The sequence below is a fragment of the Hibiscus syriacus genome, unplaced genomic scaffold (genome assembly GCF_006381635.1).
Source record: "Hibiscus syriacus cultivar Baekdansim isolate YM2019G1 unplaced genomic scaffold, ASM638163v2 tig00111983_pilon, whole genome shotgun sequence".
Lineage (NCBI taxonomy): Eukaryota > Viridiplantae > Streptophyta > Magnoliopsida > Malvales > Malvaceae > Hibiscus > Hibiscus syriacus.
Window position 1 is genome coordinate 214645 of NW_024063228.1, and position 15674 is coordinate 230318.

General features: G+C 37.2%; 1 protein-coding gene and 1 pseudogene across 3 annotated transcripts; both read right to left on the minus strand.

Annotated features, from left to right (window-relative positions):
• Positions 1-213: 213 nt before the first annotated feature.
• Positions 214-4301, minus strand: LOC120173617 (annotated as a pseudogene).
• A 1490-nt stretch (positions 4302-5791) lies between these two features.
• LOC120173806 (protein transport protein SEC23-like) lies at positions 5792-10002 on the minus strand. Of its 3 annotated transcripts, none has more exons than XM_039180878.1 (6): positions 9626-10002; positions 9033-9528; positions 7036-8856; positions 6441-6557; positions 6285-6356; positions 5792-6189 (listed from the first exon to the last, which is right to left on the minus strand). In XM_039180878.1, the coding sequence occupies exons 2-6, from the start codon at positions 9468-9470 to the stop codon at positions 6052-6054; spliced, it is 2586 nt and encodes an 861-aa protein (XP_039036809.1). In that variant the 5' UTR covers positions 9471-9528; positions 9626-10002; the 3' UTR covers positions 5792-6051. The 3 variants fall into 3 exon arrangements, with proteins under 3 accessions (XP_039036809.1, XP_039036807.1, XP_039036808.1); XM_039180876.1 differs by having other exon boundaries at positions 9033-9523; positions 9621-10002; XM_039180877.1 differs by having other exon boundaries at positions 9033-10002.
• Positions 10003-15674: the final 5672 nt, after the last annotated feature.

Below are 15674 nucleotides of genomic sequence, written 5' to 3' on the forward strand. Positions count from 1 at the left end.
TTGGATTTCAAGTTAGACCCTTATCAAGAGTGAAAACATTGGGAGAGTTTAAACTCCAAAATAAGATTTCACCACACCTCCAAACTAAGCAAAACCTCTTGCAATTCTCTCTCTTTGAACTCCATTAAGTAGGAACATCAGAAAACAAGGGGAGAGAAAAAAAAAACAACATTTGAGATTTTCTAAGTAAAATGAGCGTATATTCCAAGCTTGTAATAAATAACTCCCCATAAAACAGCATATCTATTGTATCAAAGCAAAATTCTGCCACAAAAAAATATCCCACAATATGATTAAAAACTCAGTTCCATGTAACAATTATAAACCGAAAATTTCAATGTTCAGAATGGGCCAACAGCCTTAACTGTTGACATCAGTCAGTGGACCACGCGAAGGAACAATCCTAGTAACTTCTGCCCCAATAGGTCCACTTTTTAGCAGGCTTCCCAGAAGCAAAGCATTTGGTACCTGCACAATTTTTTTACTTTGGATGAGTAAAAGAATCATACAAAAGGCATATAACTTTGTTTATAATAAAGGACCACCACTAGTATTACAAGTGGGGATATCCTCTTGTTTAAAAGAAATGCCTGCTTCGATGGAGCCAAGTACCTTCTGGGAGTTCAGGCTGTTCAAATGGGGTACAAAGAGACTTTGCTGCTCCCATCTCACCCTTTGTTCGTGCTTTCACATCTTTCTCCACATCCTAAATACACAGAACTGTCTTCTAAGAAAATGAGGTAAAATTTAAATATGATCCGACTCATTCTGGTGTCTAACAAAACACTTCAGATTTAATGATATAATTCAGAGATGAAGGGTAACATATAAGAAGCAAAACAACGCTAATTCTGTAAATTCAAGTCATACCTCCTCATCACACCAAGGTGCTAAGATCAGTTTCTTTTGCCCAAGAGCTTTAACAAAACCCATCCCAAGTTTTTACAACTTCAAAGCAGGCATCTCTCTTTTGTTTTGCAACATCAAATAGGTTATGTTGAATCTTATCCAACATTCCTTTCACTTGTTCAACCAAAAACACTCTAGAGATATCGGTCTTTTCTCCATTGTCACGGCGAACCACGCGCACCTGTCAAATAAAGCACATTTTGGTTTCAGCTGTACAGTTACAATAGGAAAAATAATAAATAAAGAATTGAAGGAAAGCAGCTATGAGAAAAAGGGGTGGGGATTAACTTGATTATTTGCCAAGTCTCGGGGTCCTATTTCAACCCTTAGGGGAACACCTTTCATTTCCCAGTTTGAGTACTTCCAACCGGGTGAGTAGTTTTCTCTTAGATCAGCTTCAGCACGAATACCAGCCTCTGAGAGCGTTGCCACAGTGGCAGCACAGGCATCAAAGATACCTTGAGTATCTGCATCTTTGTAAGGCACAGGAATCACAATGACTTGCAAAGCCGCTACTTTTGGCGGCAGCACTAAGCCTTTGTTATCCCCATGAACCATCACCATGACCCCAATCTGAAAAAATGAAAAAAAAAAATGGGGCAGAAAAAAAAAGCAGAATAGCAGCAATAAGGAGAAAAGAATCTATCAAAATTGTATGAGTGGTTAAGGATTCTTTTCACTTCCAAACCTGTGTAACAACCTAAATCAGCAAAATATAAATGGCAGGATGGGATCACAAGGAATTATTAGATGCTAAGAACATTCAAAGTAAAGAGAAATTTACTGTTCGAGTGCTATATGCCCAGGAATTCTGCCAGACCATAGCCTTCTCGCCCTTCTCATTTTCATAATTTATCTCAAACATTTTTGCGAAGTTTTGTCCCAAACAATGTGAGGTTGCACCTTGAATACCACGCCCAGTATTTGGAATAAATGCCTATAATGTTAATATCAGATTAAAAGCTCCTCACTTCAGATTAGAGCGCATTTACGAAGCAAATAATTTATGTTCATTTATTATGGCAACAAGTACAGATTGTTATAACATGCTTGATTATACCATACCTCGACACTAGTGGTGTAAAGTCCACCGGCAAACTTCTCCAGTTCACTCTTCCTGCCTTTTGTGACAGGAATAGCCAAGAATTCCTCATATATACATCGGTAAAGCTCCAATATTTGAAGGACCTGAAGTATAACAAATTCAGATACATCAAAAGTGACCCAGTATACATTCTTCAGTGATAATTCAAAAGGCAAGACAATTGAAACTTGTAAGAACCATGACCTATGACTAGTCGAGTATTCACGCAGGAACCAATAAATTATTGACATTATTGAAAGATTTAAAAAATATGATCGCTTGTGAAATTCCTAACATGCTTGCTTAAATACTTGATTCAGAAATTCTGAGCTAGTAATGCTGTTTTAAACAGAAAGTTGATCGTTGATAAATGTGGAAGAGAAAAGTATCAGCCATACAAAATCTCCTTTTACTTTGACTTTCCCAAGTTCATTGTGCTCCAACAGTATAACAGACAAACTTCACTTCTCTACAATATAAATATTGCTGGAAAAAAAATTAAGACTACTACCTCTGCGTCTGCCTCTTCCTTTGTTGCAAAGGCAGTATGCCCTTCTTGCCATAAAAACTCACGACTCCTACAATCAAGCAGCAAGTTAGTAGTGACCACTCTATCCTCAAATACTTCAAATAAAATTCCTAGCTTGCCATCAAAAGAAAAAAGAACTGAGAAATTAATAAAGTTGACCAAGTTCAACTACCTGATAAAGGGTGTGGGATTGCTAAACTCCCATCGTACAACATTGCACCACTGGTTAAGTTTTAAAGGCAAGTCGCGGTGTCCTCTTATCCACTTAGAATAATAGGGATACATAACTGTCTCACTAGTTGGGCGGATAGCAATAGGCACCTCCAAATCTGACTCACCAGATTTTGTCACCCAAGCAACCTGATTAAACAAAAAAAAACTAAAATTTGGTCTCAAAAAGAAAATATTGATAAAATAAAGTAAAAACTTCAAGCTGAGCCACAATGTTACCATGCCAAAAGAAAATTAGTTCTCACCTCAGGAGCAAAACCCTCTATGTGATCCTTCTCCTTCTGCAAAACACCTGGAGATACAAAGAGAGGGAAATAGCAGTTCTTGACTTTCATCTTCTTGATTTCAGCATCAAAGAATGTCTACAGTTGCACATAATGGATAAGTTAACCAGAAGGAAAGGAAACAAAGATTGAGTAAAAGACATCCATAACCTACTTTCCCCTGTAATAAACACTTGTTTAGAAAATAAAATGCAGTATATGAAAATCATACGACTCACTTGCATGATCTCCCAAATTGACATTGCCCATGGCCTAAGAATATAACAGCCAGAAATGTCATAGTACTCGATCATTTCACTGTTTACAATAACCTAAAAAGAACAAAATGATTATATAATAATCCATAAGATATTAAGACCCAAATAATTACGTATAAAAAACACTAAATCATTGCATGATTCCTACAAAATATACCTCAGAGTACCATTCACCGAAATTCTCATCCTTGGTAAAGGAGAGACCCAAACCAGTCTCCTTCTTCACTTCCTTCTTTTTCCCTCCTGAAATATCAACAACGACAAAGCATTAACAAACTTATAAAACGTCACACCTATATACGCACATTAATACTAAAACCTAACCAAGACGAGCAAAAAAATATACTTACCACCGCCAGACTTTTTCTGCTCCTCTCCAGCCATATCACAAACTTCAAGTAAAAGAAAATGAGATTAGAAGATCTAGAAACAGCGTATCACCAATCAGTTTCAAAGCTAATATCCCAATTATGGTAAAATAAAGTCACTGCCCTAGTCAGTACACATATTGCTACAATCCATTACTTAATGAGTACAGAATCTATATAAGCATGTGCAAATATCCTATTAATTGGAGAAGATGCGTGTAGATAAGTGAAGAAGCAATTATCTATTACTCTTGCTGCGTTAACCAACTTTCAAATCAGAGATCTGAAAGTGATTTTTCCTCGGGTATCCAAAGGCCAAAATTCTTCGACGTTTTACAAAAAAAAGATGTGTAGCATTCACGTTAAAACTCAGACGGATAATTAAAAATCACCCAAAATAAAATTGCTTAATTATTATCAGATTTCACGATTGGTATTGAGGGACGGGTTAAATTTAGGAAGCTGGAACTGAAAAACAGAAAAGACAAAAACTGAAGAAAAATAGAAGCAAGGGGGAATATGGGAAGTCTTACCTAGAATGGTGGTGGATGCTTTGGTTGCGTTAGCTTATTCTCTCGACAGAGAATAGTGGAAAAGAGAGGCGAGGAAGTTAGAGTGTACAAGCTAAAACCCTGGAGGCTTTTAAAAACATTGAGATACGGCTAACTTAAATAGATTTGAACCGTTAGATGAGGCTAAGGACAATCTGAACTATTTGAAAAAAGGAAAACAAAGAGGTAGTCGGAAAAAGTCATCGTCCGGTTATCCAATACAGCTGCCGACGACTCCCACTTACAAAAAATAGTCCCAAATATTCTCCATCATTTACAGATTTTAGTAAAAGTCGGTTTCAAAGACTATTATCTTATTTCCTTATATAATTTTTCAATATCTCTATTTTTTTATTTCTCATATTATTTGTTTAAATGAAGGATTGATATTGTACACAAATAATATTTAAATAGTATTTATATATATATATACACACACTTTAATTAGGCAAAACTTTCGAGATAATGTTATGGAATAAATTAATTCACGAGATAATGCACTCCCTATATTAATTGCTTAAATAGGGTGAAATCCACAGTGTTGGTCGTAGGTCGTCATGCCTTCCGGGCGACATACTACGTGGTCAGCTTCACAGTAAACTCACAGAGAGAATGAACGTGTTGCATGACACATGCACGCCCCAACACATAGGTCGTCATGTCCTCCGGGCGACTTTATAGGTCGACATGCACTCCGGGCGACCTTATAGGTCGCCATGCACTCCGGGCGACCTACCTTTGCTCGCTCGCTCGGTCGGATGCCCTCGCATAACTCGCTCGGCTGCCCTCGGATTCCCTCGCATAGCTCGCTCGGCTTGCCCTCGGATGCTCTCGCATAGCTCGATCGGATGGCCTCGGATGCCCAGCGTGTTGGGACGTGCATGGCACATGCAATCTCTCATAACTCGCCGGGAAGACATGGCGACCTACGGCCAACACTATGGATTTCACCCTATTTGAGCAATTAATCTTGGGAGTGCATTATCTTGTGAATTAATTTCTTCCAGAACATTATCTCGAAAGTTTTGTCATTTAATTTAAGCGTCATACTTTATATATATACTTTAATTTAATTAGTTCAATTTTTTTAATTCGATCTGCACATATGCTTACCTATATACCAAAAATTTCTCCATAATTTTATCATATTTTCCAACAAAAAAGGAAAATGATATTCTAAACACCCACCAAAATAAATCACATTTAAACTCGCTTTTAAGGCAGAAAATGCTGACAAGAGATCAAGAGATTGAAAGTTGAAGCTCCTCATGTTATACACAGTTCTCGTCGACTTTTTGGGTTCCATAGAGCAGAAAAGGAATAAACTTCATTGGCATCGACGATCAACAGTGGCCGGATGGAACGGATAGGTGCAGCGGCCGTTGCCCAGTGCGAAAGAGAGGGGAAGAGAAAGTTGAAATTTTTGTTAAAAGATGAAAAAAATGAAATACAAATATATTTTAAGTGAAAAAAATCAATTCACCTAAACGTCAATATTTGAAAGACCAAAATAAGCAATAAAAACAACAATAACTACAATTATAAGATATCAAAATGGCATAATAATTTATAAAATGATGACACCAAGCACTGCTCCAACAAAGCATTTTCAACTTTTATGAGTTACTTTGAAGTATAACTGATCCAATGATAAAAAAAAAATGTTAACAAAGAGCTAGAAATGGGGGGAAATGATTAAGAGGAGATGAATTGATGTTACACTGCTTTCAAGGAAAGAACAACAAAAAAACAATGAGCAGAATGATTCCAATAAATGATGGTTGGATGGAACTCCATTTTTTGGAGGGATTCTAACCGCAAAATACCTAAACCATCTCTTAGATTGGTTCTGGTGGCACTACTTTTAAACCCCGAATCCATACACAGAAACTCGGGTCATCAAAATGTATAAAACTGCTTTTCAGTTTTGTCCGCTGCTCTGTTGTCAGGGTTCGAAGTTGTGGGAATCTTGCCTCCTGCATCAGTATCACACAGTAGTTACTTATGGATTCGTCGTAAGGGGTTAAAAGCTAAGAGGCTTCTCCATCTTTTATTTTTATTTTTCCCTTACCTGCTCGTAAGGAGGATCCTTGTGTGCTGGTATCAGCCGAGAAACAAAATATCGAGCCTGTGAGCTCCCCTCCTGCAATGAAATCAGATCATTAGATTCTTCTCTGTCAACTGCTAACAAATAAACACATATTGGGATCAATCAAGGGAAAAGAACCTTGAATGCAAAGATCCGAGGTGCTGGAAATCGTAACTCTGTGAGCTCTTCTGCCAATGTTCTACAAGCTGCCAAAGCTGCTGCACTTCTTCCTTCATCAGCAGCAAGCTCAGCACCCTGAAGTCAGCAGTTGACAGGGTCATATAGTCACGGGTATTATAAACAGAGGTTTACTATACAGAATTTCATTCAGAGTGACAATGATATAAAAATGTTAGATGAATGACATAGCTATGACTGCATTTACTTTGTGCATTTAGCAAAACACAAACAGCTTCTTAGTTCCAGTCCTTCCCTTCCCTCTAAACCCGGCTACATCACTTTTTGACTGTGGCCTGATATCTATACCACCTGGCTAGATGATGCTCACGAAGAGCATAGAAAAAAATAATGTCTTTGCTTGCAAATTCCCTTCAAACTAAATATGTTATCAGATCTTTATTCAATCACAAAGCAAAACTGGATCCTTCATAGAACAGAAGTGCGTGGCAGACTCATAAATCAGAGATGACGGCATAGGAGCAAAGGTATCCAGAAAGAAAATATAGCAAGATATAAAACAATACAAAGCTAAAAGATGGGTTAATGTACATACCAACCAAATGAACACATCTGTACCATGGTCTAGAACAACAGCTGTATCAGACTGCATGGCAAGATCATAAGCAGGCAACTCTTCAAAAGTGCCTCCATCCCGGTGCATAAGACAGCGAGGGGAAATCATGCGAAGTGAAAGATCAAAGGATGCATTCAAAAACAAATTCCTCAGTACAGACCTCTCATCTTCATGACCAACTATACTTCCCAACAGTGGTCCCCTCCTAAGATGGAATAGAAGCTCAGGTAGTAAAGATATTTCTTTTGGAAACTGGAAAAGCTTTAACTTTGGCACTTGAGACCCAAATTTTAAAGCAATGTCTTTGACTCTTTCATCTATTGTTGTCTGCATATCAATTGCATCAGAATAACTTTTTGCTCGCAACAAAGTCCTCTTGGCAATTATGACTGCAGCCACTTCATCTTGAACACTCTGAAGATAGGCTGAAACACTATCCACGGTTGGCAATCTGATAGTAATCACTCTAGCTATATCAGCTTGATAAACATTTGAGTATTGAATAGCAAACTGGAAAAACACATAGTCACTCTTTATGTCATGTTTATTCTCCAATGATATTGAGAAGCATTGTGTTTCTTCAACACTCAGCATTTGAATACATAGAGAAATATCATTTTTAAAGGTTTCATGGGTGTCTATATGTGCCTGTTCACCAGGACCTACAACCTGAGTAACAAGAATATCATCAGAACAGCGTATCTCCAACAAACCATGGGAACCAGCAGCTCTGGCAGATGCCCTTTGCAAGTTCACACCAAAGGCTTCACCAAAGTCATCATGAAGAACCAACACACCCCCCGAAGAGTTTGCAAGTGGCTGCAGTACAGGAACCCTTACAGGGCATGTCCCAGCACATAGAACATCAATCACTATGTTATGTTGATGAGCCTCACGACCAAGACGCTCCATCCATTTCACTGCTGTCTTTTCTCTATGAGGATAGTTAGGGTGAGTATAAGAATGAGGGACAGACCCAGGACCATAAGTATTTGGTCCACCAGCACAAACAATGATCCTGCTATTGCCACCTGGCCTTTTAACTACACCTCGAGACATATCTACAAATGGTCCTTGAATAATTGCCATGGCAACCTCCACAGCAGTACCCAAGCACCTATCTCTTGATGCTTCTGGAACATTCAACTTGTATGGCCTTAATGAAGAGAATATCAGGTGTGCAATCTCTTTTGAAGCATGCATTGGTGACAAGTAAATACCAGTTCCATAAATCAATCCTTTCAAGGTCTCCTGCGTTGGTGAAGTGCCACCTGGAATCACATCAGCAGACGCTATGGATTCCATTGAAAACTCATAGACTGATACTGTGCGACCATACAAAATTATTCCTATTCTTGTTGTTGGTGGCACTGAATTGACAAATGCATGCAAGGAGCTCTGTAAATGCTGAAGGTGTGGCTCATCTAAGCATTCATCGATAACAAGAACAACTGGTGCCGAAGTTCTGGAATCAGTAACCGGCACATAACTCGGTCTCTTATTCCCAGTTTGAATAAAATCAACCAAAGGAGATGACAGCTCAGGAAAATTTCGGAGCTCCTCCTTGCTGGATGCTACATATTCATCTTCACTTCCATTTAGATTCCGGCAGATTACACACTGCCATTGGCCAGAGCCAATTAGTATGTTTGAATAAAGATTTGAATAAGCTCCACAATTAGGGCATCGATGAGGATCACGTTGTATCACTTGAGGACCTGTTGAAGTCTCCCTCCCAGGAGAAACCAATACTCCAAAGCCTAAGCTAGGTACATTTGCTAGCTTCTTGTGTTTCATCACCTAACATGCAAATAGATAGTATAATTGCAAGATTAAAAGATTGTAAATTCAATAATATATACAAATCGCAAATTCCAAAAAGAACATTAAGACTTAAGGTATCAAAAGCATAGAAAATTGGCTGGTAAAAATATATTTCATGCTTCAGTTTCTTCCCAAAAGGAACAAAAAAATACCTTATGAAAGGAGAATAAAACACACGGGGTCTCTCCAGCAGGCACCGATTCCTCCATTGCACTGGGAACTTGTTGTTGAAGCTCAACTGATCCATTAGAAAAATGGGGAGGTGAAGATGTGGGCAAAGACGAGCCTGACGAGAAAGCCAGTGGCTGAGGAGTTGCAGGAGAGGTTCGGAAAGGCCCGACAGCCGGCCGGACTGGTGATGTAAATACAGGAGGACCAGGGGGGGTACTTAGATGGGGAATAGGACTTCCAGTTTTGACCCCATTTTCTGGTGTTAGCGTAATTGGATTTTTTATCGAAGGGCAAGCGATCTGATCTGGTTGTAAATTCGGTGGAGTAAATCTTGATGCTCCAGGTGAGATTGTGGAAGCAGCATTAATTGGACTTTTATCAGGATTAGGTGAAGGGGAAGCTTGTGGTGGAGTAGCCATTGCAATTGAATCGAAAGCTTTCCTTAATTGAATATCAAGAACAGTGAAACAAGGAGACTAAAACAAGATAACGCAATTCCAGAAAGAGAACAAAGGTGAAGGCTTAATCATTTGCCAAGAACTCCGACGCAGTGTTCGCACAAGAAGAAGGCCACACAGAACCATAAAACCCCGTAAACAACCAACAGCCAAGATTCCAATTTGAAGGAAACCCAAAGCTAATGCAAGAATTCAATCAAGATTCAAGAATCCCCACCCGTAAATTCACCACAATTCACCTTCCAAGGTTTTAAGAAAAAAGAAGGGGCTTGATCACTTAGTTCTCTATCTTCACCTCAATTCAAGCTTCAATACAATCCCCTTCTAAAAATCTACTTTAAAACCCTGGAATTAAGCCTAGGGTTTTTATGAAAATAACAGAACAAAGTTAAGGAAATATCATACCTGATACGAGAGATGATAAAGAAAGGAGAAAGTTTTGGTTGAACTATCATAGACTTGGAATCATAACAATCTTTGGCTCACTGTTCGTTGTTCTCTGTGTTGGTTTTAGTCTTTGTTTGGCGTGGCTTAGGCAAAGCGAGCCCCAAGGACAGAGCCCATTGTCATTTTGATACATATTATTAGATAATTTAGATCCGATATGCATAATAAGTTGGAAATTAACAATAATTTAAATAAATTCAATGATATAATTTATTTTATAATATACATACATCATATCAGCATGTATATATATATGTATCTTTAGATATAATTTATATATTTTAAAAATGTTTTATGTTTAATATAAATTAACATTTAGCGTTTAAATATGTTGTTAGATTAATAGAAGGATCTGATTGAAATAATATTGATAATTTAATAATTTAATCAAAATGTTATGAACTTAGGACCAATTTAAAATCTGAGCATATTCTGGGGGTATTGATGTAATTAACTCTTTGATTCTTTCCCTGTTGGCAAGATCGCTTCTTTTCATTGGTTGGAAATCTAAACTATGACGTGTTTTTAATTTGGGTAAACTACATAAATGATCACTAATGTTTCAATATGTATTCATTTTCCTTACTAAAATATCAAAAATAACAAATTGATCATTAATGTTATTGATTTGTAACAAAATAGTCACTCCATCATCATCCCATTAAATTAATGCGCTGCAACGTTAACAAAAATATTAATATTTAGTTTTACCCTTAAACTACTATTAAAACATCAAATAAGTCCTTAAACAATGATTTTATTTTGAGTTAATTGCATCATATTTCCTAAACTATAACCCTCATTTTAAATTGGTCCTTCAAATTTTGAACATTTCAATTTCATCCCTAAACTATGAACATCCTTTTAAATTAGTCCCTAAACTTTTTGAACATTCCAAATTCATCCAAATATGCAAATAGGTTCAACCATAATTCAACCAAGTTTTTTTTCAAACATATAATAATATAATTTGGTCTGCCAATTTTATTAACAAGGGATGTGATTAGTATATATGTATAGTTTAGGATGCAATTGGAATTTTCAAAAAGTTTGGGAGCCAATTTAAAATGAATGTCATAGTTTGGGAATGAAATTGAAATGTTCAAAAGTTTGAGGACTAATTTAGAATGATAGTCATAGTTTATGGATAAAACGTGAAACATTTAAAATTTCAAGGTAAATTTAAAATGAAAATCATACTTTTGTGAGGACATATGATACCATTAACTTAAAGAAGAAGAAAAAGAGTATAAAAGAAATTGACAAATATTCATTTTTTAAAGAGAAAATAACCTCAGTGACCAAAAATGCCTTATAATATACGATTTTAACCAACTTTTTTGGATTTGCCAAAAATGATCAACTAAATCGCAATGCGATCGATAATTCGCAACGCGATCTCCGGTATCGCAAATCAGTTTCCAGATTCGCAACGCGATTCTGACTATCGCATTGCGATTTTCCAAATTCGCGTTGCGATTTTCCTAATTCGCAATGCGAATACGTAAATCGCAATGCAAATCTGACTATCGCAATGCGATTTACATAGCGCCATTCGTATCCAACGCGTTTTTTTTTTCAAATTCCAAACACGAATATATTAATATATCGGAACACTGAACCATCCACAGTATATCCCGTAATCGTAACTCATAACCTAAAACCCTAAATCACAACTCAGTCTCATCTCCATCTCCCACTCTCTAAGACGACATCTGTCCCCATCTCCGACGAAATCAGTCCCCATCTCCGACGATATCAGTCTCCATCTCCGCGAAATCATTCACGCTCAGAAATGGAAAATCATCCATCGAGGGTTAGTTTTTTTTAATTATTTTTATTTTGAAATTTTTGCATTATTATTAGGTTTTTCATATTGAAATTGATGATAAGTTTACTGGTGTTTTCAATAATAGATTAACCATTCACTTAGATTGCTTATTATATTCATTCGATTGCTGTCAATACTGCTAAACTGTTTAGTCTTTAACCATGTGAAGTTAGTATTGTCTTTGTTTTATCTTTTGGTTGAAGTAATGCAATCCATTCAAGTTTCTTTCAATTTTAGTATTTGAAACCGAGAATGACTATCGCAATGCGATTCTGTCGTTGCGATTTTCATTTCGCGTTGCGATAGTCAAATTCGCGTTGCGATAGTCATTTTCGTGTTGCGATTTTCATTTTCGTGTTGCGATTTTAAGTTTCAGAAATTATTTTTCTTCTGTAAATTGAAACTTGAATGAATTGCATTACTTCAACCAAAAAACAAAGACAAATACTAAATTCACAGTGTTGCAAATTTAAGTTTGAAAAATAACTACTACTCTTTATGTTTATTGTTCTTGTTATATCTTCACAGTGTAGTTTTTGGTATATCTAAATTGGTATGTTTATTGTTTTTGCAGAACTTTTATTCGGCTCAATTGACCTTAAGAAATAAAGTAAGTCTGGCCAAAACAATTACGTCGAAGCTTTCACCTGCACAAAGAAAAATATTTGAGGATACTTGCTTCGGGCCATGGCTGAAAGTACAACATCCGGGTGGAGATGCTATGTTGACCATCTGTTTCTTCAAACCATGACTAGCGATCTACCAGAGACTATACAACGTCGTGATGAAGAGATATGGTTTAATTTTCCACCGGCGTATACGTGTTTTGGGCGGGAGGAGTTTTGCTTAATCATCGTCTACGCTTCGGACACAATGATGTAGATCAGTACACTAGACATATTACCCGCCTATCATGGTTTTCCCTGGTTTTTTCTGAGCTGTCAACGGAGAAGTCGAATTTACACGTGGAAGACTTGACGAGATTATTGAATAAGAAGATGGTTTTACTCGGATGGATAACGTCGATGTTGTCCGAGTATGCCTTCTAATACTTTTGCAAGCTGGTTTTTTAGGCAGAGAGCCCTACAACCTATTCCTAATGATCTAATTAAATTGGTAGAGGACCTAAATACATGGAACCTGTTTCCGTGGGGTTCGTATCTATGGAAAGCTACATGGAATAAGTTGTCGTATGCCTTTGATGATCGGAAAAGTTTGCATGACGATGGTTCCAAATACACTTTGTCAGGCTTTATTTGGGCCTTTAAAGTAATAATTTTATATAATGTTTCCAAAATTATAATTAATTCTTTAACAATTACTAATGTTTGTTATTATATTGTTTGTAGATTTGGATATTTGAGGCCTTTCCCGCCATGCAGACATATGCATTAAAAACTTATAATGATATTCCTAGGGCTATTTCCTGGAAGAGGAAATGGTCATTGCAGCAATGGGAAGATTTACTACCGTATACTATAATAAATAATGTAAGTTAACACAAATACTACCATATGTTTATAAACAAGTTATTACTAGTACACGTTTAACTTTGTTTGAGCTTTTATATTGTTAGGAGGCCAACACTCCATTAAAGAGGCTGACACCCACGGAAGCTGAGCTTTCCACTGATTGGTGGCAAGCTAGTAAGCGTTTTTTTGATGGCACGGATGATAAGCAGCCACTACTTCGAGAGCCATCACCTCACCCAGAGCCATTACCTGATCGACCCGAATATACACCTCCACAACGAGAGTCATCACCTATTCTGTCACATCATCGAGCCTCTTCTCCACCATCACCTCATGATAGGCGACCGGCACCGGCAATGATGTCACGACGTTTATCTCCCTGTTCTCCACCTCCTCCTCCACGGGATGAGTTAGGGGAGTTACGTAATGAGGTCAATGCCTTGCGTGAGAAGGTCGGTACTTTTACGCGATGACAATGGTGCATGGCGTGTTGAGGTGTCTACTTTATGTGGTGAGGTAGTAGCTCTACGTGAGATTATAGTATCGTTGTAGAACGAGGTTCATACTCTACGCAACGAGGTAAGTTTAATATTTTTCATATTTAACTTGATGATAAATTTACTCGTAATTTCACTTAGATTGCTTAGTAAATTCATTCGGTTGCTGCCAATACTGTTTAACTATTTATTCTTTAACCCTGTGAAGTTAGTATTTGTTTTTGATTGTCTTTTGGTTGAAGTAATGCAATCCATTCAAGTTTCAATTTGCAGAAGAAGAATAGTTTACTATTGCAACGCGGAAATAACTATCGCAACGAGAGAATCGCAATGCGAAATGAAAAACGCAACAACAAAATCGCAATGCGAAAATGACTATCGCAATGCAAATTTGACTATCGCAACGAGAGAATCGCAATGTAAAATGAAAATCGCATTGCGATTCTCTCGTTGCGATAGTCAAATTCGCATTGCGATAGTCATTTTCGCGTTGCGATAGTCATTTTCGCGTTGCGATTTTAAGTTTCAGATTCTATTCGTCTTCTGCAAATTGAAACTTGAATGAATTGCATTACTTCAACCAAAAGACAAATACTAACTTCACAATGTTGAAAATTTAAGTTTCAAGAATAAACTACTACTCTTTATGTTGTCATTGAACCTGCACTAAGCCTATATGTTGTCCTTTTAAATATGTTTATATAAGTGCTTACTTCTGGAATGTTATCTGATGCATTTTGTAAACAATGATATAATAATGACTTGGGTGAATACCGTGCAAGTTTGAAATATATTTGTCTTTGTTTTCACTGTTTAATATCATGTTTGTTTATTTACTGATTTATGTATTAATTTATTTTTAGCGGCTCGCTAAGGTGGATGCTCTACGTCGGGTTTTTCTTGCAAGACGGAGTTCACGCATCAGACGGCGTGCACGTGCCATTACGTCTTCATTCACCCCAATAGTGCGAAGAATCCGTAAGAAAAAGCCCGACTCACCTGTCATCGTTCAAGAGGCCTCCCCTATCGTTCAAGAGGCCCCTATCATCCCTCAAGAGTCCCCTCCCACCGTTCAAGAGGCCACTGTCATCGTTGAAGAGGTCCCTCCCAACATTCTAGAGCCCGATTCACGCGGCGTAATATATCAAATTATTGAGAAGCCCCCTCACATGCCGGACATGATGGATGACTGTTGGCTTTCGTATAAGTTACCGGCCAGTACCATTTCGGCATATGAAGTGGAGAGGAAACAACTACCGGAAATAATTCTGGATAATACCCTTTGGGCTAAGACCGCAGTTGATTTTTATCTACATGAGCGGAGCCAAGGGTGTTACGCTGACATATACAAACTCAACGATGATATGCATTTGTTGATTGAACGGTCTTGGTGGGGTGTATTATTAGGGGTTGAAGACAACGGCTATTTTGATGGGGGGTAAGTCTTATATTTCTTCTTATATTTCAGTTTGATTAATTTTTTTTTAAAATTTATGTAATTCACTAATATATGTCTTTTTTTGTAAAACAACATATTGATGCATGGGTGACACATCTTCTAATTGTAAGGAAATTGAATAAAAATATAAAAAAAAAACGCGATATACAATTATGCCGATGTCTTTTCACGTAGTTCACTTGAAGAATCAACGACATGAATCATATGTGTTGGCTAATGGACAAGCTAAACTTTATCATGCATGGTGGGAGGTCGATAAGGTTAGTATTTATTTGTTTAAATATTTTAAAGGTGTTCATAAATAAGTGCGCAATTTGAATTATTACATTTCGATGCAGGTGTTTATCCCTATTTTGGAACGTACTCATTGGCTTCTCGTCGAGCTTCAGCTCCCATCCCTAAAGACAATAGTATATGACAGCATGATAAATTACATATCATTGTCTTATTTGAGAGATA

Coding starts and splice junctions, on each gene's coding strand:
- LOC120173806 (XM_039180878.1), bottom strand. CDS start 9,470: ATGGCTACTCCACCACAAGCTTCCCCTTCACCTAATCCTGATAAAAGT. Junction 6,558..7,035: donor CAGATGTGTTCATTTGGTTG/GTATGTACATTA, acceptor TGCTGACTTCAG/GGTGCTGAGCTTGCTGCTGA. Junction 6,190..6,284: donor AGGATCCTCCTTACGAGCAG/GTAAGGGAAAAA, acceptor ATACTGATGCAG/GAGGCAAGATTCCCACAACT.